At 33.8% G+C, this 27,643-nt stretch overlaps 1 protein-coding gene across 1 annotated transcript; it reads left to right on the top strand.

The window, feature by feature from the left end:
• Window positions 1-1,502: 1,502 nt before the first annotated feature.
• On the top strand, window positions 1,503-2,789 carry LOC145575264 (protein FAR1-RELATED SEQUENCE 5-like). The gene has a single exon (XM_081633154.1). The coding sequence runs from the start codon at window positions 1,503-1,505 to the stop codon at window positions 2,787-2,789; it is 1,287 nt and encodes a 428-aa protein (XP_081489280.1).
• Window positions 2,790-27,643: the final 24,854 nt, after the last annotated feature.

The raw sequence follows: 27,643 nt of genomic DNA, 5'->3' as shown, positions 1-27,643 counted from the left end.
GTTTTCCTATTTAGGGTTTTTTATCGTAATTTTTATCAATTTTTACTTATTAATTGTTCTTTGAATTGTTCTATACAATTTAGTGTTTGATTTAGTGTTTTATTTTTATGATTTTGGTTTTTAATTTCTATTTTATGGTTTTACACTTAAGGAGTTCATTGTAGATGTTTTTTGCATATAGTTTCTATATTGCTTGCTGTTATTAATCAAGTAGTATAATTTGTTGTTGTTTTAAATTTACATTTTGCATTCAGTCATTAACTTCTCATTATTAGTTTTACTTAATCCTTATAACTTCATGTTTTTTAGTTTCTTCAAGTTTTTAAATTTTTTTTTTTTACTTTATGCTCTGACTCATTTACTTTTTAGTATATCTCTAATAGTTTTTATTAGTATATTTTTTAAAAATTTTGTTTCCTTTTAGTTATAGTTTATTTAATTTTATTTATTGTTTGTTTACTTTTTCCTTCGATTCATTTACTTTTCAGTTTCATGTCTGAAAGTGTAGAGCATTGTTCTTCTTCTGTCACTACTGAAGATAACAATGTAAGAATTTTCAAAACACCCACTCAGTCTAAAATATATTATAATTCTGGAGGTGATAAAGAGTATATGCCAGGTTGTTCTTTGGAAAACAAACCTTTTGTTGGAATGATATTTGATACTCTTCAAGATGGTATTGCCTTTTATTACAAATATGCTAATGAGTGTAGATTTAAAGTCCGTTCTAGTACTACTAAATCACAAAAGAATAAGGATGATCCTACTGGTAAAGGAGTTACTGTAATTAAATATTTATTATGTAGCAAAGAAGGGTATGTGACAAATAACAAGAAATCTGGTAAACAAGTTGAAGGTTCTTGTTTAAAGAGAAAGACTGTGAAGAGAATTGGTTGTCTTGCTAAGATAAAATTTAGGTTTTGTAGTGGTGGGAAGTATATGGTTTATTGTTTTTATGAATCGCATTCTCATCCTTTTTCTACACCTATTACTAGGCAGGTTACTAAACATGAAGTTGGTTTAAATTTTTCTCATAAGAAGTTTATTTTTGACAACTCAAAGTTAAATATAAGGGCTGTTATGTCTTATAGGATCATGAAAGAACTTTGTGGTGGGTTTCAAAATGTCAGGGGCAGTAAAAATGATTTCAAAATTTTTTCTAGGGACTTGAAAGTTTATATCTCTAATGCTGATGGTGCGATGTTTGTTCAGAACAAAAAGTGGAAACCAGTAAAGGGGGTTATTATTTTGATTACTGTGTTGATGAAAGCAGGCATTTGACCCGTGTCTTTTGGGCTGATGCTATTGGTAGAAGAGATTATCAATTATTTGGGGACTCTTTATCTTTTGATTCTACCTATGATACAAATAAATATTCATTGGTTTTATGTCCTTTTACTGGTGTTGATAATCACAAGAGATGTGTTACATTTTGTGCTGCTTTATTATCTAAAGAAGAAATAGATTCTTTTGTGTGGCTATTTCAAACTTTTTAAAAGTGTATGGAAGGAGAACCCTCTTGTATTATCATTGATCAAGATCCTGCAATGGGTATTGCCATAGAAAAGGTTTTTACCAAGACTAAACATAGGCTATGTATGTGGCACATAATGAGGAAGGTACCTGAAAAGGTTGGAACTGCTTTTTGTAATGAAACTGATTTCCTGAAAAAGCTAAGTGCAGTAGTTTGGGATAGAGAAATTGATCCTCATGTATTTGTTGATGGCTGGAATAGTGCTATGGAGGAGTTTGACCTTGTCGATCATGAGTGGTTTGCATACATGTTCAAGATTAAACATCTTTGGATTCCTGCATATTTTAGGGACTTATTTATGGGTGGTTTACTGCGTTCTACTTCTAGGTTTGAAGGTGAAAACAATTTCTTTTATAATTTTACAAACCCTCCTGTAACCTGTGTTGAATTCTTGGTCCGTTATGAAACTTCTCTTGATACTCAAAGGCATGAATGGGATGAGTTGATCAGGCTTAATAAACTCGAGCCTCAATTGGTTACTCATTTACACTTGGAAAAGCACGCTGCTGTTGTTTATACTCGTGCCATATTTTATGATTTTCAAGAAGAATGCCAGGGACCCTGTTTTTCATGTGGTGTTGAAAGTTGTAGTTCTCTGTATGGAGATGGTGTGGAGTTTTCTGTTATTGTTGATCATGAGAAAAGGAAAAATTTTGATGTAACTTTTGACTTGGCCACATATGAGTCAAGTTGTACTTGTAGAATGTTTGAGAGTCAAGGTGTTTTATGTAGACACATTCTGTTTGTTATGAAAGGCAAGTGTATACGTGAAATTCCCAATCCTTATATCTTGAATCGTTGGAGAAAAGATGTTCTGAAGAAAGCTTCTATCATAAATGTTGCTCTGGATGATGCTTCTAAGTATGATAAGAAGAAGCAATTGGTCAGTGATGTATGGTCCAAGATTTTCAGTTGTGTGAGTTTAACTGACCAATCTGAGGATGATTTATCTGAGCTTATTAGGACATTATCTTCATTTGAGGAGCAGATGATGTCAAAGAATAATCCTGAGAATGCACTTAGTTCAAAAGAGGTGAAAGATGCTGATATTCAGGTTTTGGTTGGGTCAAATGAAGTAGATGTAAATATCTTGCCTCCAAATCAGTGTCTTAATAAAGGTTCTGCCAGAAGTTCAAAGCGGTTGAAGATTGTAAAAGAAATAGCTACTGAACAAAAATCCAAAAAGGGCAGAACTTGTAGAGCTTGTGGTCAATCTGGTGTTTCTCATGACAGTAGAAACTGTCCAAACAAGTAATTTTTCAGGTATTTTACTTTTAAATGTGTTCCATTTACTTTAAACTTCTATTTATTTACTTTAACAGTAACTTCATTTACTTTTTATTTTGTGCAGGTATTATTATACTTGGTACTTTTTTTATTTGGTATTTTACCTCTTTACTTTTCCTATTTACTTTAAGTTGTAATTTATTTACTTTACAATCTAATTTATTTACTTTAATTTGTCACAAATAACTGATGTTTATTTTTGTGCAGTTATTATAATACTTGGAAATTAGAAGATGTTTTGGAAGATCAAGATCAAGATTTAATGAACAAATTTTTTTTATTATTTTTATTATTGTAATATTTTTACATTTACCATAAGTAATTGTACTACAGAACTTAAGTTCAGTTTATTTACTTTTAGCTATTATACATTAACTTTATGAAATAATTCATTTACTTTTATGATATTTTATATCATATGAATTGTTTGATATATATAATGTCCTTATTTACAAAATTAAAGATAATATCTTGTATTACTCCCTTTGTCATAGAATAGTTGTTACCATTTCCATTTTTTGTTCTAAAATACTTGTCACATTTTCCATGGAACCCGAGTTGACAAGAATATTTGGGACCCGATCTCGAACATGAATTGACGTGTAGATGACCTGACCTAATTGTAACCCATAGATTATTGACTTGGTGACTTCCACTTGATTATAAGCCATAAAATTATTGACTTCAACCAAATTCGTTCAAAATTCTAGATTGACTTAATTCTCTAACTCGCTAATTATTGACTTGAATTGAATGTAACTTAACCTGTTATTAAACTCACCTAAACCTGTACCAAACCTAATAAGATGTAAGGCCGGTTATAATTCAACTCAAGCATGACCCAATCCGTATTTGATCAACATAGGTTACGGTATTAATTCCTGTTGACCTAACTCGAATAGACCCGACTCATTCTTACTTAACCCAAACCAAACTCGTTCTTACTGAAATAGTGTGGTGCATGACCTTCCAAAAAACAATATTTTAAAAATTTGTATTTTTTTAGTGTGACCAAGCATTTAACTACCACCTCCACAACCACCTCCACCCATGGATGTGGGGCAGGTCAAGTAGGAGACCCGACCCATCCCCAGTTTGGTGGGGATGGGTCTCGGTTTTGCGGGTGGTGGGGTGGGGATGGATGGATTTTAAGTTGTACTCGCCCCATCCCTGCCTCACCCTACCCGCTCCACTTTGTACCCGCCCCATCCCCAACTCATACCCACATATATATATCTTTAAAAGAAAAATAATATACTTTTATACTATTTAATAAAAGAATTACGTGAATTAAAATATTGTACCCGTCGTGGCGTCGTGGGGAAGGGGATGGGGATTGAAAGACCAACATCCGCCCCGCCCCGCCCTTATAATCGAATTAATTCCCTTTACTTATAATCGAATAACATGTTTTTGACTTGAATTTTTTTCTTGTTTTGACTTGAATACTTTTTACCATTTCCACCTCTACTTTAGATCCATTTTCTATTACTTTAACAATATTTTCCTTTACTTTAAAATCGAAAACTATATTTCAGAAAGATTTTTTTTAAATTTTTTTTCTTTTACTTTAAACATAGTGTTATTTACTTTAACACTATTTTCATTCACTTATAATCGAATAACATGTTTTTTACTTGAATTTTTTTCTTGTTTTGACTTTAATACTTTTTCCCATCTCCACCTCTACTTTAGATCCATTTTCTATTAGTTTAACAGTATTTTTGTTTACTTTAAAATCGAACACCATATTTCAGAAAGGTTTTTTTTTAAAACTTTTTTTCTTTTACTTTAAACATAGTGTTATTTACTTTAACACTATTTTCATTTACTTTTTGATTGATTTCTTCTACTTTTACATCTACCATCATTTTTGACACAGAACAATCCTAGTAATTCAACTTAGAGATATAATATGTATTCTTCATACAAACATACTACTTAAAACTACTGATATATTCTAATATCTATGATATATTCAAATCTACTGATATCATTTACAATTGTTCAGATGCTTTCTTCTCTTCCCAATTCTCAACATTTGTAAGTAGTGTTTGTTTCATTTGATTGTTATCATTGAGAAGTAGGTCAAGCACTATTCTTATGTGATGGTGATTCAGTCTTGGAAATTCCTGTAAAAGAAATAAAAGATTAACTTTAGTTTACATAAATTACCAGATAAGTATAGAGTTCAAGGACTTCAAAAATAAGTATGGTAACTTACCTCTTTTATTGTTCCTAATCCTATCCCATTTGCACCATCATAAACCTTCATATGCAGCAGTAGATAGGTTGCTCAGAAATTATCTTCTTTTTCTTTTTGGAATGGAATCAATTATTCTCAGCTTGTAGGACAACATATCATTTTCTTGTGGATGCTTTCTTTTTTTAAACAACTTTTATACTTGTATCACCTGCAATGCAATGAATATTAATATAATATCAGATATTGAAAAATGAATTTAAAGACATTTTTTAATCTATTGATTCTTTACCGTTTCTAAGATAAAACTCTGTACATGCTCATATTCTTCATTGGTCTCGTACAAAATGTTGTCCAGATGATCAATTGTTTCATCTTTGAAGTTTATCACAACAAGAAAATAATGATCTTCCATCTTCAAAGGTATAAATACCTGCACATAGGTTTGTTTTACACATATTTACTTTAAACCTATTTTTTATTACTTTACACATATATTGTTCTACTTTAAATATTAATTCTGTCTTACACATTGAACTGCATCCAAGTCCAGTGATTGTGAATTGTTCCAATTAATCCATGATTTTTGCAGACTTGTTACTCCTTTTTTCCCATGAGCATTCAAACACATTGTTAAAGCATCCTGCAAAAAAAAATACAAAGATTATTTCTAATATTTGTTTAATGCATAATTTTAAATTATAAAATTAAATCGGAAAAACTTACCATGAACTCAAATCCAAAGAAGAATCTGATCAAGTCATTTTCAGACCTGTCTTTTTGCATTTCAATGTTATTGAGGTGGTTTGACCAAGCAGTGATCATATTACTTGAAACTTTCCATTCATTGAGCAAAGCGTTTCAATCTTGCCTTACTATTTCAATTGAATCTATAAACCAACCAACTACTTCGCTGTAATGTTGAATTAAAATTAAAGTTATACTTATGGCAAACAATTTTATATATAATGCAATATGAGTATTTGTTTTTTAGCAAGTATAAAACATACCTCTTGTTTGGAAAGTTTTCATCATCATTGATTGCTAAGTAGTCAATCACTTGGTGACATGTCAAACTCATGTTATCCATTACTTCCTTGTGTTTCTTCAAAAAATCAGAAACACATATCATATCTTCCACCCCTTTCTCCTTCTCTAGTTTCCTAACTACCCTAAACCTTGAAATTTTTCCCATAAGTTGTTTTCTTTTGGTGTTTATGTCTGCCAAAGCAAGAGTAGCACATATTTCTGCACGATACACCTTTCTCCTATTTGCTAAATCAAGGTCAGAATCAAAAGTGTCTCCAGAAAAATACAGCATATGGATCATTGCAAAAACACCACATTCAAGAGTATATCTTGGTGTCTTCCGCTTTAAGTTAACTTCATCAAACTCATATTCTAGTATTTCATCAGCTTTTTCATGATTAATTCTCTTCAGAAAGTTTGACATTTCCTCCACCTATAACATTTGTAAAACAATATATAAGTAATACAAATTTATAGTATAAATTACTTTAATAAACATATGATTTACTTTAATCTAAACATCTTTGAATTTATATTTTATATTATTTTTTTACAGGTACTATAATGTATACTTTTAATAGATATTCTTTTACTTTAATAAAAATATTATTTACTTTAATCAGAACATCTTTTACTTTATATTTTATCTTATTTTTTTACAGACATTATAATTTATACTTTTAATACATATTCATTTACTTTAATAGTAGTCTTATTTACTTTAATAATTTACTTTTTATAAAGAAAAAAAATCTTACCACAATAGATCCAAGAATTCTGTAGAAAGGCTTTTTCCTGTCATTATACTCCCTGTTATCCAAGTATTGAATGGTCTGATTCATAAAGTTAACCACTATCAAACTATAGTGGTTACTCAGATAGATTGGAACAAAAATCTGTCATTAAAATTACAGTTATTAGTCTACAAATTCAAAATCATAATGGCTTACAATGTAGTTTAATATACATGAATAATAAGACATACCAACTGAGCTGTCATAATTTTCTCCTTTGCATCACATAAGCACATCCAATCATACCATGCCTGATTCAATTCTTGTGAGTGTACTGAAGGAGACTTCACATGTGTTGTTTTATCTGTTTGATGGGAAGCATCTTGTGACATGAGAGACATCTCTAGAGGTCTCTGTGTATTAATGAGCACATAAAACATATTACTTAATACATGTTTAATTATGATTTAGCTTAACATTTTATTTAACTCTTACATTGTGGTCAATGCCAAAGAAAAAGCATGAACGATCTTCTTTCAATCGAAAATCATTCATAAGGAATGACCAACATTGAACTATATTAGATTTTATCATTTGAGCAGGGGTTGTTGGAGCTAGGGATGTTGTGTCATCTCTTGTTATCATGAGAAGACCTTCAAATTTCACAATCTCTTCACTGTGCAAAATTAAATATTTATAGTAAATAAAATATTATTTAAAGTAAACTAAATATTATCTAAAGTAGATATAATATGTTTGAAATTAAATAATACATTACTTACCGTTTGAATGGGCTGTACTTCACAAAGCAGTAATCAGCCACTACTTGATAAAGTTCTGGCATTTCATGCATTCTTGATTTGTTTCCTTTCATTGTCTTTGAAACAAAATCAATTTCAATATCTTTTTCTCCACAATCTAAATTGATTTTAACTTTTGAAACTATATCCTGGTGAATGTCTTTAAGTTCAATGGTGTTTTCTGCCTAAAGTTGTTTTTCAGCATCACCTGAAATAAAATAGCAGATATAATTTCAAAACAATCATCCACTATTGATTATGGATTGATTAAATATTTACTAAAGTTAACAACTTACTTTCAATTGTTTTGTTTGTTGCTTTTTTTGTAAGGGTTGGCTGATTTAGGATACTCTCAGTGACTGAGTGTACTACACTACTAATATCAGCATCAACTTCCTGGTTATCAACATCCTTTTCTCCTTTCTCTTCATTCTTATCTTCTTTCTTTTCAGTGTTCTCTTTCTACTTCTCATCTTCCTTTTTCTCTTGTTCCTTCTCTGGTTCATTCACTTGTTCCTCCTCTTTGTTGTCTTCTTCCTTGTTTTCCTTATTTTCTTCCTCGTCCTTATCAGCATCCTCCTCCTTTTGTTCCTTTTGTTCCTCATCCTTCTTTTTCTCCTTTTCTTCCTCCTCCTCCTCTTCTTCCTCCTCCTCTTTTTTGTCATCATCCTCTTTTTTTTCATCATCCAGATCCTCTATTTTCATATCTTCATCATCATCATCCAAATTGACAGTATTAGGATCAACTGCATTTTCTTGATTAGGTTTAGGATCTGTTTTAGAATTTTTGTGTTGCTCCTCCCATGTTGACAGAATCACACTAGATACATCTCTTAAATCATCATAAAGCCTGACTATTTCATCCATAGCCCTTTGTACTTTAGGATCTTCCATTAGCCTTTGTGTTTCAAAAACCTGTTGAGAATTTGATGTAGGCACATTCATTTGTTGTTGTTTCATCTTCTCTCCTAAGGTAGCTATACGCTCAGCATGTATCATTGCAAAGAGTTTTGAATCTCTAGTCAATAAATGCAGTTCTTCTTCAATTTCCTTCAAAATAAATAACAACAATTTATTAATACATTATTTTTGAACACAAATACTATTTACTTTTTAAGTTAATTTGTTTACTTTTAAGTCTACATTATTTACTTTATGTTTATAATTTACTATATATTATTACCACTAGAAGCAGAGCAATTCAATATAATAAAAGTAAACAAATATGAGATAAAAGTAAAGACATTTCATTTTAAAGTAAATACAAGAAATCATTGTAACTTATAAAAAAATTACTCACATCTTTTGCAGCATCATGTATTTCACTATCTGTCATGACACCTTCTGGTAGGTTGAATGACACCAATCTTCTCTCTTTATCAGCAAAGTTTCTATAAGCATTCTCAATTACATTTCCCAAGAATGCTTGCTTTCCTTTTCTTCTACAAATTGGATAGACATCTTTTTGGAGTTCTCCTTGACCAAAAGATGCCTTTACCTCATTTGTAATTCTTTCTTTCAGTTTCTCATCTGACCAATGTTTGATCAATGGCAGTGTTGTAGGTTCAGTCTGCCCTTTGAATGCCAGATGATGAAAGTAGACAAGTTGAAGAATCAGGATACATCCACTGAAACCTATTCTTGATTCCTTGTATTTTTTGTTCTTGAAGCTCCCCACTGCTTTGCACGGGTTATTCATCACATAACCACACCAATCTAGGTTATGTATATGTTTCACATTGTCTGCATAGTTGATTATCTTGTAATCAATCACTCTATTTGCAACAGGGGCCAAGAATGTGCTGCAAACATACATCACAAAGAATCTTTTAAAATCCCCCCCTCCTTTCTTCAAAGTCTTTAATTTGCTCTCCAAATTATTCACAATTATCTCATCATCTTCTGAAATTCCTAGCTTCTTGTTCCATTCTTTTTGAATCAACAAGTTTGATAGAGGTTGCTTCCTTAACTGAAAACTGACCTTGTTCTCAGTTACATGTGGAAGCAAGAATATATCTTCAACATCATAAGAACTAACTGAAAATTCCTTTACCATGTCAATCTTGAACATGTAGCTGATTTCATTGAAATGGTGACTGTATTACACATTATCTTTCACTTATCTTACTTAGCATATTTTGCTAATCCGTATTTCTTATTTGTTTTGGTTCGCCCTGTTTACCTTAATGGTAAGCAATGTTAACTATTTTCAGGTGGAGTCATAATGAGCATATGGGAGTCCCGGGATTTGCTTCACCTAGTTTAGGAATGTTGGTCTCGTTTTTATTTTAAATATTCATAACAATGTTACTACTTTTATAAGTATTAATAAAAGAAAGTTGAGTTTCTGCTGCAAGTTTTGTTATTGAGTTAAGTATTTTGAGTAGCCTTGCGTAATCACGCGGTGGTAATACGCCTAAGTCTATCTCTATGGTATAATTATATGCATTATACTAGTATTTCCGTAGAGGGAGATTTGAGGGTGTTACAGATACGTACCAAAAATCTTAGAATGTATATACCCTTGAGTATGAACTTGTGGGGGGGGGGGTATGGGGCGTTTAACCATAGATTCTACATGGGTATAGGACATTATACTTTCGTTTGTAATTAATTTTGTGCTGGAATTCCGTCACACTAGTGACACATGATACTTGCTTGGTTAACTCCCAAGTAAGGGGTCCATTATTATCAGGGATATATAAGTAAGGAAGGAAACCTGTTCGATGCATTATCCATATCCAATTATAATTAATTAGTATTATTAGTTAACAGTCAAATGTAAGATGACTTGTGATTTGTATGGTGAGCATGTTAATTAATTTATTTATTTATTGTTAGGACTATCATGTTAGTGTGCTAATTATATAGATGTATAAGTATATACTGAGCTTTTGGTGATAGGTACTTTGTTGTTTGTGTTTGACTTTTCTTTAGATTGGCCCTACAATGACCCATTTCAATGGCGAGTAATGGGGTTGAAATATAGTGAAAGCAACTAAAGCATGAACATCATAGTGGCGGTAATATTTTGGTTATTTTCCTAAATTATGTTTTAAAAAGGGTAAGAAGAGTATTTCAAAAAAAGGAAATTTTCAGGGTATTACAATTGCGCGCAGTTACATTTCTCACGTGCCCTATTTTGAAACTTTACATCTTTATAGCATGGTTTAAGATAAATATTTCCTTATTTATATTTCTCAATATGACAACAATAAAAAAATTTACTTGTGAGTAATTTAAGGTTTAGTTAGGGCTCTATTATGTTATATATGCTAATAAAAAGACAAAAAAATGTATCATTATACCTATTCCAAAATAACTACTTATGACAGATTACAAATTTGCCCTTAAGTCACTAGCTGGCTTGAACAGATTTAAGAGAAAGGACAAAAGATCCATCTTTCCTATAGGAGTAGTGTCCTTCAGCCAAGTGTATTATTCTTATAGATGGTTCGATTAATTACGAAGTTAATTATTCAGTAAAGTCAAGTGATCAAAATGTTTGGTTGGAGGCCATTTTCGATTAGTGAAAATAATATTATTAGTCTCATATCTTGCTCTTTACTGAACCTATTGGGTCAAACCTTTAGTACTAATTCAAAGCGTGAGACGAATCATTCCAAAGGCCCGAATACGTCTATAAATATAGTTTAGACAAATGCGTTGGAATTTGGACTTGGAAGCGTCAAAGTCCAAGCGTATAATCGTTAAATATTTTCAAAAGATTTAATTAACGAATTGGAATAAAAATCAAGCAACCATAGCAAATGGGACAAGCACGAAAGGCCTTTCGTGCGCCCAATGATGGCCTGCCTCATGGCTAGCCTCGGCTAGGCACACATGGGCCAGGCGCAAGCCTAGGCCTAAGCCTGTAACTACACCTTACACACACAAGGCCCAACAAGCTTGCAGCAGCGCAAGGCCAGGCTTTACTATTGCCTTGGCACACAAGGTGCGAGCCTTGCTACCCTGGTGTGCAAGGTATGAGTCTCGCTGCCTTGGGGCACAAGGCGTGGGCCCCGCGTGGGTATGCACGTGCATGTGGGGTTCACGTGTCACTTCATGATTAGGTTTATGCTTTTGAAAGGAATGTGATTATTTATTATAAATATCCTTTGATTGTAAGATGATCATACAATTAATTAAGAGAATTAATATTGCCTCCTAAAACTGAGAACCTAGATCTAAACACTTAACCTTGAGGGATCTTGTCCATTTAAGACAAGGTCAACATACACATAAAATAACTATCAGCAATGTTGAGTACATAAACGTAAACGAAACACACTAACATGTGTACAACCTAGCATCATTGATTTACCTTTACCTCTGAGTTCAACACCCAACCAACAATACAAAACATAAGACAATTTAATCATTTATTTAATTTGAATTACACATCAAACGAATTTCCCCACAAACCTGCCCCGTTAAAAGAGTACTAACACGGGAGCTAATCGTGTTGGTATAAAAAAAATAATATAAAAAAGCCACTCGAAGGTGGCGGAAATATAAAAACCCCCATAACTCCCCCCATATATGTTCATTTCTTAGGTGCATACATTACAAGAGTTTTGGTGAGTAACTGATGGGTGTTGGAACGGTCGCACATTCTACACTCAATCAAACACATTTATAAACAAACATCCCACAAACCAAGCACAATGATAAGTAAGAGTTCGGTCCACAAGGAACTGGATATGGTTGCTAAGGATCTTAACACTTAAGCTAATTCGAAGTCTATAGTGATTTGGGGTTCGTCAAGTAGACAAACAAAGTATAGTTCTAAATTAATGGATTAAAGACACTAGGGAGTGGGATCCACTCAACCATGGCAATTAGGCAAATAATGAGTAAAATAGACAAGAGATAGCAAAGACTATATGTAAGATCGACCTCATGCAATTAGGAAACAACTCACACTACTAAACTTATATTCCTCATTAGTTTAGCAATAGAAGATACATAATCAAATTGCAATAAGTAATGACACACTCAATTCACATTTCCTTGTCAAACTAAGCATACCGTGCTATCAAGCTCCTAAATCAAGGGTAGCTAATCCTACCATGAAGAACTAACAAGTAGTCTCATACAATCAATTTAATTGCAATTCAAACATCAACACTTCTCCCAAATTTACATAACTAACCATTAGGTTGAGCTTCACCCAACCCCTAGCAAAGAAGACTACTCACAACTCATCTTAAGTGACATGCAAACAAGGGTTAGGGTTCTAACTACTTCAATAATTGGGAAAAAGTGATTAACTAATGAATAAACTATCATCCAACAACAAATTATCAAGAACTAAAAAGATTCAAGTGACATGCAAATACAAAATGAAATCAGAAATTAAATAGATGAAGGTGGAAAAAATTACTAATTGAAGTTTCAAATGTTGAGTACAAGTGTTGAATCTTGAGAATAATCCTTGAAACTAACTATTACAATGATTAATTTGATGAAAACTAAGCTAAATTATCAAAATGGATTGTTTCAAACTAAGAGGAGCTGCTAAAAACTATGTTACTGCTATCTCTCCCAAATGAACTAAAGGGGAAGTATTTATACTCCCTGAATTACAACATTTATATACAAAACGGGTTAAAAAGATTGCAAAAACCGGGTTTAAATCAACATAATAAGTGGTTAAATAAACCACTTATCAGTAGCCTCTTTCACTTTACGTTATTTAAATATTTATACTTGGTGATGACTCACAACCAATGCAATAATCAACCAACATAATTCATTCAAGTAATCAAACATACCAATTTAATTCTTGAATAATTAGTGACCACGTTTTATTAAATGTTGAATCCTTTTTAAACTACCTCGGTGTAGAAACACCTTAAGTGCATAAAAGCGCCACAAATCCTATCCCTCGGTGTATAAAACACCTTAAGTGCACATAGGCACCGAAATATAATTAATCCTCGTGTACTAGGACACTTAAATAGCTCAATTCCCATGCATTAAAGCATTAATAAAAAGTATACAAACCATCATGAAATTCCCTTTTCATATTCCAAACATCATTAAACTGTTTGTTTGATTAAACATGCTCTTGATCATACCAATAATAAATGTATGGTTCATATACAACATTTAATCATCATCAATTCCAACAGCAAATCATTTCAGGCTAATTAATCATGCCTCATAATCAAATCATGAAATTCAATTCCATTCCATAAAACAAATTCAATCCAACAATTCCAATTTAATTCAGCAATTTAACTTAATTTACCAATTCCAACCAATTCCTAGCATGATACTAACTTGGAATCAATTAAAATAATTTATAGCATGCTTCTATATGCTTAATAAATTCTGACTACGTGTGCCTACCTCAAAACCGCCACTAAGTAGTCGTACATACAAGAACACTTCCCGAACAAGGTCTCCTACATAGAGGGCCAATAAAACTACATTCACTACTCTTGTATACACAATTTCCAGCAACTTAAACTCACTATAAACTACTTAAAATTATCTGAAAATCTCTTTCAAATCCCTTAATTATTCTCTCTTTTAATGGGTAATCATACCCTCTTTGTAAACAATAAATACACCGCTTAAAATAAATTTTCAGCACTTTAAACTAATCAAAACCCCTTAAAATTTCATTAAAAACTTACTTTATACTTAATTGCTTGTTATAATCAACGATTACACAAAAGCCCCAAATTAGTTTATAAAAGAACCCTAAAAATCACCTCTTTGATAAATTAAAAACCCTAACTTTACTTATATCAAAATCTGAAAATAATACTCGTAATAATAATCTAAAAATTAAAACCTTTAAAACACGATTTTGATACTAATTAAACGAATTTAACAATTAAAATCAAAATCAAACTAATAAATAAAATAAGAAAACAAAGAAGAGAAAGAAGGGAAGAAGTCATAGTGTAGCTGTGTGGTGGTAGCAGACGCGCAAGCGTCCGAACCTCGGCTAGAGCAGGCCATCAGTGGTTGAATGGCAGCAGCAATGTGGTGTGGTCGGGCTGCTCTGTTTTTAGGGGTGTTAGTTCGGTTTTCGGTTTGGATTTAGGCCAAATCGATCAAATCCGAGATATAATTCGGTTATCAATTTTCCAATCCAATCCGATCCGAAGTTCTCTCCCAATCTAATCTGATCCAATTCGAATTGAAATTCGGTTTTTTGTATCCGATCCGAGAATCCAAATAAAGTACTTAAATTTTTAATGCCTAATAATCTTATAAAAGTAAAGCCTTAATATTAATACAAGTTTTCAAAATCATGATTAAATTAAATATATCAACATCAAGTCATTATACAAAGTTTCCCTAACTTATGTAGTAGTAAGTATATGGGCTAAACTTCAAAAGCCCAATCGTAAAACAAAGAAATCCATATTCGCACAAGCTTAATTTTATAATTCGGTTTTCAGTTTTATTTGGATCCAATTAGGGTCAATTTGATCCAATCCAAAAATTCGAATTTTTAAAACTCTCAATCTAATCCGAACCAATTTAAAATTCAAATCCGATCCGATTTGATAATTCGATTTAGACTGAATTGGATTTCGGTTTTAATCCGAATTATGGCCACCTAAATCTGCTTTCATGGGAATTGAAGGAGGAAGGGGAAAAGAAAAGAAAGGAAAAGAAAAAGAAATTGAGAAAAAGGGAAAATACAATTTGATCTTTGGCAAATTTGTCAAAAAAAAAACCTTTTAAATGCATCATTTTGCGAAAAAAACCTTTTAAAAGCTTTTTGGCTAAAGAAAACCCACAGATAATTTTTTTTTTGTTGAAGACAACCTGTGCCTCTAATTCACTTAATTAAGCTCTAATCTTTTCCTAATTACCCTTTAACTCTCACTTAGTCATTTGATAATTAAATTAATTTATAAACAAAAATAAAAACTTAATCCACCATCCCAACCACCGCTCCACCAACCAGCACCATCTCCTTTTCCCCCTCCCATGGCGGCAGCCCCCCTCCCCCCAACCGAGCCTCCCTGAACCGCCGGCCAGCCTCTCCCTTCCCCCTTACCATACCCCCGCTGCAACCCTCCCCCTTCCCTAAACCCTAACCCCGACCATCCACCCTAACACCGACGATTTCTTCTTCAATTAGAGAATCAATTGAGACAACAATGAGAGCAGCAACATCAAGTGATGGAGGATCCTAAGAGAGGTCAGCGATGCGGCGGCAAGGGAGAGAAAGAGGGAAAGAGAGAGAGTCAAGGAGAACAAGAAAGAGGGACCTGCTCGGAGTTAGGGTTTAGGGAGGGGGAGGGTTGTAGCGGATGTATGCGGGAAAGGTAGGAGGGTTGGCTTGTGGTCGAGGTGGATCGCCGGAAGTTGGGGGTTCAAGGCGGCGATACGGTTGGGGGGAGGGGGTTGCTGCCTGCTGCCAGCTGCCATAGGAGGGGGAAAATGAGAGAGTGGCTGGCTGGTGGTGGGAGTGGTGGTTTTTGGGTTTTTTTTTATTTATTTATAAATTAAGTTAATCAATAAATAGTTAAGTTAGAGTTATAGGATAATTAGAAGAAATTAGAACTTAATTAAGTGAATTAGTGGCATTAAGTTGTCTTCAACAAAAAAATTTAACCATCGGGCTTCCTTTTGCTAAAATGTTAAAATTCGGGGTTTTTTTAGCCAAAAAGCTTTTAAAAGGTTTTGTTTGACAAATTTGCCTTGATCTTTTAACTTTTGGGTGGTAAATTTTAGGGATCTAATGAGTATTTATATTTAGGTTATGTAAAAGATATTTGGGCCTCATCAAATGGAATGAGTGATAAAGTAATTGGTCCAAATATATAAACAAGAGGATTGTATTTTTCAAATGAATATGGCTACATTTAAAAAGGTAAGAACTGACCTAAGAAAATAAACTTGTTTTATTCATATATGGTGATTAAAATAATTTTACCCTCAAAATATATTTTTTAAATAATTAAATAATTTATAAAACACATTAAAATACGGGGTATTACATTGATTGTGTTGTGGACTTTCGATAGAGGAATTGCGATTGCGAATCTTAGGCTCCGTTCGTACTAATAAGCAAGCTTCAAAGATGTAATAATCTTCAGAAGGACTTTATACTTTGATTAATCTTTTGAATTATGCATGGATTCGGGCACATGGTTGTTTACGCACTCATAATTAGATTAGAGTACAAGTCAACATTCCCTTATTAGTATCTATGATAAACATCCTCCCTTTTAAAAAAATGAATACAACACTATTTTCTCATATAATAATGAAATTTGAAACTATTATTTCTAGGATAAAGATCATATTATTATGTTTTATGAATCTATATAATTAAACCGACTTTCATCACAAAATTTCAGCATCATCTTATTTTTATGGAAATTTTGTATTTTACCACCCACTAATAAAATACACACGTATTTTAAAATTACCACCCAAACAAAATTTTATTTTAAATTACCACACACTCAAATAATTAAAAAAAAATCACCACCTTTTTCCTCCTTTCGGTCATATTTCCGGCAATGGGGCCCACATAATGGCTAATAACGGGCAGTTTGACCCTATTTCAATTTTTTCCCTCAACTTTGTTGTACAAAATTACTTGCAAACTCTCCTCCCCAATTTCGACATTAATTTCCTTGAAATTCTCACAAGTTTTACAAGGTTTTAATTGAAGAATTTGCCCACACAAGTGCAGACGCTCCTTTCACAATCAGGTAAGCTCAATGCTTTGTGAAATTAGGGTTCTTCGCATAATTAAATTAGGAGTTTTTCGAGATTAGGGTTCCCGCTTCAATTGGATTGGGGGTTTTATGAAATTAGGGTCTTTGCTTCAATTGAATTGGGGGTTTTATGAAATTAGGGTCTTTGCTTCAATTGTATTGGGGGTTTTCTATAATTAGAGCTCTTGCTTCAGTTGAATTGGGGGTTTTCTGAAATTAGGGTTCCTGCTTCAATTAATTTAGGGTTGTTATGAAATTATAGTTCCTTCCTCTTTCCCCTTTTCCAGAAATTACAAGTACACTGTAGTTATGTTGCAAAAGAGAATAAAAAAACTTAGGGTTTACTTTCATTAATGGTGGGAAGATTGATAATTTGACATTGAATTTATGATGGAAGAGGAAGAAATTTAATGAAGGAAGAGTAGAGTAGTAAGAGAAGGAAATTAGGAGAACGGAAGAAAAAAAGGGAGGAAGATTTTATATATATATAAAAAAAATTAATAAAAAAAAAAGTGGGGCCCACAGTTAGAAAACTAACTGCAAGTTTGCAATATGTGGTGATTTAATTAGTTTTTTAATTTAGTGGGTGGTAATTTAACATAAAATTTTGTTTGGGTGGTAATTTCAAAATGTGTGTATTTAATGGGTCGCAAACTAGAAACTTTTCTATTTTTATTTAAAAAGTTCCATGAAATTGGAGTGGGTGTGACCCACATGTTCCGACGCTAAGATACATGTATTCATGCTTTTTTTTTTAGAAGTCCTAAAGGACATTAAATTTCATTAAATAAAGTCACACGACATCTACAATTGACAAGTAACGATAATGAAAACAGATTAAACAAAATCAAACAAGAATTAATCGAAGAAGGGATAAGACTCCAAATCATTGGATATAACATTTGACTCATTCTCGATTCGTTGTCTCATATAACTTTTTGAGTGGATCCGTCACCGCTTCATAATTTTGTGAGAATGAAAATTCTTGTGTTGATTTCGTAGCCCGAATTCGAGCCATAATCAATCGTAGCCCCACACAACTAGAAACCTTATTAAGCACAAATAAAACCTTGTCTTTGGAAGAGTTCGAAAAACCTTGTCTTTCGAAGGAGATCGAAAAAACCTTCTCTTTTGAAGGAGATAAACCTTTCCTTTCGAGGGAGATATTATTATAACCTAAAAAACAAAGAAATCGTTAAAAAAAATAAAGATTGGGTGTAGGGGCCCGATCGAAGCACACTTACGTTAAGCATATTGTGAATATGCTTGGCACTCATAGGAAGTGGGAATTGACATACGATTATGGACAACGATTAGGGACAAGGAAAGTAGGGAGCCGCCAACAAGTTTTAAGGAACTTGTAAACTGTTCACGGATCATTTAAGGCAACAACGATTGACCCGTGAAGGTTACACCCCAGTCATAATCCATGAGATTATTAATTCCATATGATTCGGAACCACAAAAGGAGGATCGGGGATGATGGTACGAAGTGAGTCATGGAGTCACATTCGCCCGTATTGGCCTCTACTCGATTCTTATTATGAAAAGTGATTCATGCGATCTCAAAGGCATGCAAACAAAATATTCAATTTGCTCCAAACTATTATTATGCTAAATTGGTTGAATTTTAATGCAACATATAATTCTAAAATATCGTGATCACTTGATTAAACAACAAGATTAAAAATGAACCTAAATTGGTCGTCCAAATTATCTTATTAGGCGTGATTTTCAATTACATATTCCCCTTTAAACGTGCAATATGGTGATCAATAAATATAATAGAATAAACATTAATATTGGAAGCAATTTAACCATAATATCATTAGTCAAATCAAATAATAATAATAATAACCCTAATCATGATACTAGCAATATAAAATAATAAGAGTAATTAAGTGAATTAATTATTCACTTTCCGTGTTTCTTTGAATTGCTACATCATGAATAAATTGTTAGTAACTTCAATAAATAATAAATCAAATTGAAACAATTAATAAAAATTAAAGTTGATTTGGTCCAAACCCTCAGTTAATTCTACCTTTCACGCCTTGATTTAAGTATAGAACTTGGGGTCAAGTATGGACTCCTTGGAGTGCTTAGGGAAAGTATAATGAGAGAATAGGGAGGCTAGAATTTAGGCTAAAGAGGGAGAAGGGAATTATAGTTGGTGTAGGGAGAAAGAGAATGATTTTTAGTGCCCCGAAACTGGAGAAATCAGATTCGTATTTATAGAGAAAAAGAGTAGGGTGAAGCACGGAACCCTAGAAGTGAAAAGGCGCCACGGAAAAACCCTAAGAAAACACTGCATCACGGTATGTGTGCTGCGACACGGTGCGGGATACCGTGACACGGAATAAAATGCCGCGACATGGCTCGGAATACCGTGATGCGGTGTGTCTACCATGACACAGTTCACACGTTTACCTGAAAACAGTCCAGATTCATTTTATACTTTGCTTAACGATTAAGGACGTGATATTTTATGCACCGTTTTAGCTATTCCGGATTAATTTTTGGCTTAGGGTTTTATTATTTATTAATTAAGCTTAATTAATAAATAACACGAAATGAATTAAAAGGGTTTGGGCTAGGATACGAGATGGACTGGGTTTGAATAAATGATTTGACTGATTTATTGACTTAATATGTTTGACTGAATATGGGTTTTAAGCACTTTCGAGATTAAATACTTGACCTGACCAATAATGGCGGTGAAAGGTTGTTTATCATCGGGTTTGGTTTTGGGGAGACATTTTTAGGTGGCTACATTGGGGCTTTTCACCGGTGAAATCCAATGAAAGTCCCTTCAAAATTAACAATGGAGGCTAGAGTTTATGCGTGTGTGTGTGTGTGTGCGTGTGTGTGTGTGTGTGTGTGTGTGTGTGTGAGAGAGATAGAGAGAGAGAGAAAAAAGGTTAGGGTTTTGAGAGTTATATAAAAAAAATTAGTTAAGTAAAACCTATTCATGCTATGTTTTATTGTTAAAATAATAGGTATTATGTGAATAGAACGACATTTAAAAAAAATTAAATTTCATGTATACCATTTTATTACTTAAAATCATTCCCAGACATTTAAAGATTCTCAATTAAATTTCTCACTTTTCTCTCTAAAACCCTAGGTTCCATTGTTTTTTGTGTGTGTCTTTTCTCTTTGTTTTTGTTTGTTTAAGGTTTATAATAACTCTTCCTCATCTATGAGGAAAGTTTCTTCCTCAAAAGAAAGGTTTTTTCTCCTTTGAAAGACAGGGTTTTTCTTTCTTTTGAGATAGGATTTGTTTTTTTGTTTGATGGATTGTTTTAAAGTTGTTTCATGGGTAAAGATTTGTGCGGGATTGGAAAAAGAGGTTAATCTTTCGAGTAAAATCAAGCAAATCTTTTGAAAGTTTTCTTCACGTTAAAAACATATCGATAGACCCCTTCGTCGAAGAAGACTGTAAATCATAGCGATGTGAAAGAGAGCATGAAGAATATTTATATTTGATTCAATCGTCATATATTTGTTAGATATAAATCTCTTTATAGATGTCGTATAACTTTTTATTTATGAATCAAAAGACTTAAAAGCATAAATTATTGAGTACTTCTTTTGCTGCTAACTAATTGTTCCAATTGGTGTTAATGGTTGCCAATGAGTTTAATTAATTGCACCATTTGGACTAATCATATATGGTCGGAATTTAGAATCTTTTATGACTATTTAACTGTCGCTAAATAGCAAGGTGTTATCCAACATGGTATGAAAGATGTTCAGCGTGTTATTGTGTAATCGCTAAAAAAGACATTTAAAAGCGATGATATGCCTCCTTATAATCCGAAAATCGACATGGTCCTGCGTGAATTAGATTTTCCTTGTTTCACTCCCTCCTGGCTCAATAATTTGAAACGTCCCTTTTCTACTTCGGAAATTCGAAGTGCTATGTTCGCCTTGGGTAATTGTAAATCTTCGGGGCCGGATGGAATACAATTGAATTTTTCAAAATACACTAGGAAGTTATGGGAAACTCGGTTGTTTTAGGCATTCAAATTTTCTTTCAAACAGGGTTTCTTCTAAAAGAATGGAATCAGTCTCTCCTAGTCATGATTCTTAATATTGGTACCCCAATAGAGATGGCCCATTTACGGTCGATTAGCCTTTGTAATACTATTTACAAGTGTGCTTCCAAATGCTTTGTGGCCAGACTACGCCAATATCTTCTTCTTATTTTGGATTCTCAACATACCTTTGTGCAAGGACGTGTTATGACATATTATATCTTGTTTAGCCATGAATTAATGGAGAAAATTAATTGTTCTACATCTAGTACTAATTGCCTTGCTTTAATTAAAATTGATATATATATATAAGCAAAGCATATAACAGAATTCACTGGAGTTGTCTTTTGCGGATCATAAGAGCTTATGGATTACTGGAACATTGGTTACAAATGATTCAACAATGTCTCTCGACCGTTTCTTATAAATCTCTTGTCAATGGTACTACCTTTATCACCTTCAAACCACAATGTGGTATTCGTCAAGGTGATCCTCTCTCTCCGTACCTTTTCCTATTCAACATGGATATTTTCTCTCGTATGTTACATCTAGGACAAGATATGAAGTTTTTTCAAGGAATCAAGTTGTCCAAAGCCCAACTATCTCGCATTTATTCTTTGCAGATGATGCTCTCATCTTTTTCCGAGAAACTAGTAGTTCGTGTACTAATATTGTGCATATATCATTCAACGAGTTTTTAAGATTTCAGGTGAGGAATTAAACTTGTCAAAATCCTTGATTAAGTTTATCCCGAATATATTTTCCACTACTCGTGAGAGCTTCAAATCAATATTCCAAATGAAAGCATGTTCATGTGTTCGACCATCATTTGGGCGCTCCAATCGATTTCGTCGGAATAAAGAACCACTCTTAATTTCTCATCGACAAAATTATTAGAAGAATTAATTGCTTAAACGTTGTCATGCTTTCTCAATCTCAAAAATTAGTTTTTATTAACTCTATTCCTATAGCTATGGCTTTACAAGTTCTTGCTTGCTATGAGCTACCAATCTCAATTACAGGGAAAATTGATTCTTTGCTCATGCGCTTCTTCTAGGTGCATTTTGATACAAAAGGTATGCACTAGGTTAATTAGGATACCATGCATCTCCCTCGTGGCATGGATGGCTTGGGAATTCGCTGTTTGTCTTCCTTAAACAAGGCATTCCTAATGAAATAGGTTTTAAGATTGGTAACAAACCCACAGTTTCTAGTTTCTTAAGTTTTGGTGCTCGCACTTCCTTTCTTTCCAAAAACTCTAACAGTCGACCCAGGGTTTTTGGTCGCCACTCGTATAGCCTACGAGGCTTAAGTAAGGTGGACACTCTTTTATAATAGGGTTGTTATTGGAAAATAGGTAATGGCCGCTCCACTCTAGTCGGTTCTGCTAATTGGGTCAATGGTAGCATTTCAGAGTTCAAACCCAGTATTTTACTAAACACTACAAGAGATCGTACTGTCAGTTTTTTCATTCATCCACAGACAAATGGGTGGGACACTAACAAAGTTTTGAATTGGTTTGTTCCTACGGATGCGTCTACAATTTTAGCCATGGAGTTACCAGAATCGACATAGGAAGGCTTTCGTTTTTGGTCGCGTACCCCTTCGAGGAGATACTCGGTGAAAACAGGTTATGCTATGCTACAACCACAACTTGCTCCTACTTCTGCACATTCTAGTTTAGACAACTTCTGGAAAGTTTTTTTGGTCTCTCCAGTTATAACCTAAATGGAAGTTGTTTTTATGGAAACTGCTACATTGTGCTCTCACAGTTAAGGTGGAACTTCATCATCAGGGTGTGCAGATTCAAAATGTATTTTGTGATCTCTCTAGTTCAGAACCAGAGGATTTACAACATCACTTTAGGATGTGCTTTAGTGCACGAACAGTTTGGAGGGGTGGATGCCTCAGTATTCGCTCATAATTTAATGAAGACCTTTCTTTCTCAAATTGGATCCAAGATTATATTCGGCTTTTTATTAATCATGATGGGCCTTCTAGTACTTGCTTAGGTACCTTAGTTGGTACTCTTTGGAGTCTTTGGTTATGTCAAAATTCCCAAATCTTTAGAGATTCTACTACTACACGATCGCTTTCTTCATAGTTTGCTGAGGTTATGGATACACAAACAGTCTTTGTCACACCGGATGCTTCTGGAAGTAACTCTTCTGCTGCTGCGGGTGATGGTGGGCCATCTCCGCCGCCTGGTTTTTATATGGCTTAGCTTGGTTTGCTTAACCAAGGGAGTGCTTTACTCTCTTTACAAGTAGATGGCTCTTGGTTCAAAGATACTCAACGTGCTGGGATAGGATGGTGCTTGGATAATGGTGGCCAGTTAGATAATCAGATCAGGATTTGTACTTCAACTGTACATGCGGAGACAATGGCATGCATGTATGGGTTACAATAGGCTTGTGATAAGGGGTTTCATTCCATCAAGGTCTTTACTGACTCCTATAATCTTGTTAGCCTTCTTCAAGGGGATGCTCAAGTTAACACTGATTACCTTTGGCTCATGCGCAATATTAAACAACTTGGATCAATCTTCCAATATTATAGCGTACACAAGGCAAATTGTCAGAGTGTTCATCGTGCTCATCAAATTGCTGGAGAAGTTGCTGCTCATTTAATTTGCTTTAGTACTAATATGTAGTCTGTTTTATCCTTTGTCAAAAAAATAGCAATTGTTGCATCATCAGTCAGTAAATAACAACAAAGTGGAAATGGTCGGCAAAACTATTTCGTCAATAAAAATTTGTCGACAATAAAACAGTCGGTAATTTTTTATTTACCTATGAAATCTTTACTAGTCGTCTTACTGACCGATAATAGTTGGTAAATTACCGATGGATTTTTGTGATCGGTAAAATATTGTTTTTCTTGTTGTGGTAGAAAAGTTGTCTATGGTTAAGTTAAATTCAATTCTTTTAGTGTTTGTAACATTGTTTGTATTCACTAGATATACATATGTAGGGAATATTTCAAGCATTACGATAACCCCAAACTTGAACCCCACTGTGATCATACACTAAAGTACGGTGGCGTTCCAAAGGGAAAGACAAAGAGCAAAAAGAGTCGCCAACAAGTTTTAGGAACTTGTAAACCCAAAAGACAATCCAAAAGGACCATCAACTACTCCATAAGGTCTTGAACCAAACAGGGTCCGGGGATGAAGGTACGAATCCAATCTACAAAAGAAAGGACCCGCCCTATAAAATAGGCCTCTACTTTGTTCTACTCGTATTCATGTGCGCTTTTTGAATAACATACAAACATTATATTAAACCTACCCTGTTTATCTATGTTGGTTGAATATTAATGCACAAACAATACTATTATTGGCGATCACTTGAGTTAAAATCACATTAGCCTAAACCAAATTATTGATTATCTTATTAAGCGTGATTTCAAGTACAAATTCCCTTTAAACCTGCATAAAAGGCGTGATCAAGCAATAATCAATAAAACATAAATAATAATCATAACAACAATAACGATGATAATAGCATGATAAGGCATAATAAAGCTTAATAATAATAGCAAGATCCTAGGCATAATACTAACAAGATTAATAACAAACCCTAGCATGTCACTAAACAATAAAGATCAAAGCTTTAAACCTAACATGGTACTAACATGATATTAGAATAGGATAAAAGGCACCCTAAACATGATACTAGAAAGCAATAAATAACATCCTAATATGATACTAGGAATTAAACATTAATAAACATGCAATCTACATTGAAAGAGAGTAATAAGATTACATACTTTGAAGCCTCGTACCTCTTTCTAATAACAAAATACACAAGTTAGTAACTTCAATGAAAATAATAAAGAACAATTAAAGAATTAAATTAGAATCAAATTAAATAAAGTTTTGACTAGTTTTGGACCAAACCCTCAGAAATTATCAACCTTTCACGTCTAGGGCGAAGGCAACTTCGAACTTGGCTAAGAGACTCTAAGCCTTGTGAATGCGGAATATTGTATGTGAAAAAAAGGCTAGTTTAGAAAGAGAGGGAGAAAAGAAGAATTAAGCAATTCTTGATGAGAGAATAGAGAAAATTGAGAAAGAGTTGATGATTGTGAATGATGAATGATTTTTGAAAACAGGGATTCGGACGCTATTTATAATGAAAATAATCCGGAAAAACATAGAATTTGATAAGGAATAAAACTCTACGCTGTCGCCAGGAACTAACTCTGTCGCGACGCGACAATGTCTGTCGCGAGGCGACAGGGTCTGTCGCGCGGCGACAGGGTCTGTCGCGCGGCGACAGACTTGTCGTTTGGCGACAGCCTGTATTAGCGCGTTTTTCTTCACGCGGAATCCGATCTTTAATCAACTTGATCTACGGAATCCGTACAGAAGATAAAATACATATTTTTAAGATAACAAAACAATATTTTATTCCAAATAAAAATCTTTTAAGATAATTAATTATTAAATCTAACAATATTAGAATTAAAAGGAACTTTCTAGAAACTTCTAGAAAACTATAATTAATCCTAATAATTTTAGGAATAATAATTAATATTGGGCCCTCCTCTAGATCATTGGGCCGCATTAAAATAAATAACTGGGCCCAGTTTAGTATTTCGGCCATAACTTCCTCAATATTCATCGGAATCGGGCTTATAATATATCGTTGGAAAGGTCTCTTCAAGCCCCATCCATCTACACCATTATTGGACCCTTATCATGGACCAAAATAAACTGAAATGGACGTTTTCAAATAAAATAGAGTGGGTTTTCGAAAACAGAAAGAAAAGAATTTAATTAAAACTAAACCGCAACACTTGGCTTTCGAATCACTTTCACCTAATTCGATAATAACACAACGTGCAAGGCATTCATCACTAGGTTTGGTTTTGGGGAGACACAAATGGGTGTCTACAGAAGCCCCCACTTTGACTGAGTTTGGAGAAACTTAAGTTTCGAAAACGAAAGTCAAAGTAGCGATAGGGACGGAGAATGATTCAAAATGTTCTGCAATTCCAAATCATTCTTATAACGCCGATACCTGCAAAACAATGTTAGTTAAACAGATAAAAGAGTTAAGAAACGCGTATCTTGCACCGTCGAGCACACGTCTCTGAAAGTAACCATTTTTGTTGCTGTATTTGTTGTTTGTGACAACCTCCACTGTGCCTCGTGAACGCCATCGTTGAAGATAACCATATGTCGTCGCCTTCAATATTCTTGGTGACAATCCTCCACAGTATTTCGGGAACATCATCGAAAATAACTGTATGTCGTCATCTCCTGGGTGTGGCTGTACGTCGCCACAGCAATATGTCGCCGCTATAGACAATCTCTTCTTTACCTTGAGGGACCATCGAAGTTGACCTTACTTCGCCATCTCCACTATTTGTGACACTACCTCGCCACGACCGTACTTCGCCGCTAAACAATTTCCCTTTATGTTGAGACATTGCCAAAGAATCACTTTACCTATTGACCCTTAATATCATTATTTATCATTGTTTTGTATATTTGTGCCGGTACTTTGGTGCTTTTGCCTTTGTAAACCATTACTTTGGCGCGTCTATTGAACCAATATTTCGGTGCCTTGAACCATTATTTCGGTGCCTTGAACCATTATTTCGGTGCCTTATTACGAGCCAATATGTAGGCGCTTTAAGCTAAAGTGAGACGATCTTTCATCAAGTCGATCACTCGGGGCATTTTGATCAAGCTGACTAAATCATGTCAATTGCTCAAAGGGGCTAACTGGCGTACCAAGGAACCCAAACTACTAAAATGGACCCACAAAACCATAAGGAAGAGCCCAGCACCCTGTCGCCGCTCCAGCGCTGACCAGAAGTGCCTGTCGCTAGCTTTTGCATCTGTCGCCACGCGACAGAGCCTGTCGCCTCACGACAATTCTGTCGTTTGGCGACAGAATCGGGGTTTTAAACCCGTCTTCTTCTTCTTTCTCATTTCGCTGCTCTGCTTCACAAATTTCGCGAAAACTTCAATCTACTCGTTCTTGCTCATTTCTCAACCAAATTCGCTCAAACTTGTTGCAAATCGAAGCTTTTCTTATCTATTTTCCCGATCCATGTAAGTTTTGCTCAAACTCTACTCGGTTTTTGATGAATTACGCATTCTTGTTTGCGAATTTTCGAAAAATTCAAAAATCATTTTGCTTAATTTGCTTTGCTCGTTGAATTTTATGCCTTGAATTTGTTTAATGATGCTTGTATATTACTTTGGGAGTATTTTGAGACTTGTTTGGCTCAATTTGGTGAAGAAACAAACAATTCACCATTGTAGGACCTCTTAAGGTCGTGAAGAACAAT

Source organism: Chenopodium album, chromosome 13, assembly GCF_948465745.1.
Source record: "Chenopodium album chromosome 13, dcCheAlbu1.1, whole genome shotgun sequence".
In the NCBI taxonomy this organism is placed as follows: domain Eukaryota; kingdom Viridiplantae; phylum Streptophyta; class Magnoliopsida; order Caryophyllales; family Amaranthaceae; genus Chenopodium; species Chenopodium album.
The sequence above is the reverse complement of the archived record's forward strand: the minus strand, read 5'-3'. Positions and strand labels throughout refer to the sequence as shown.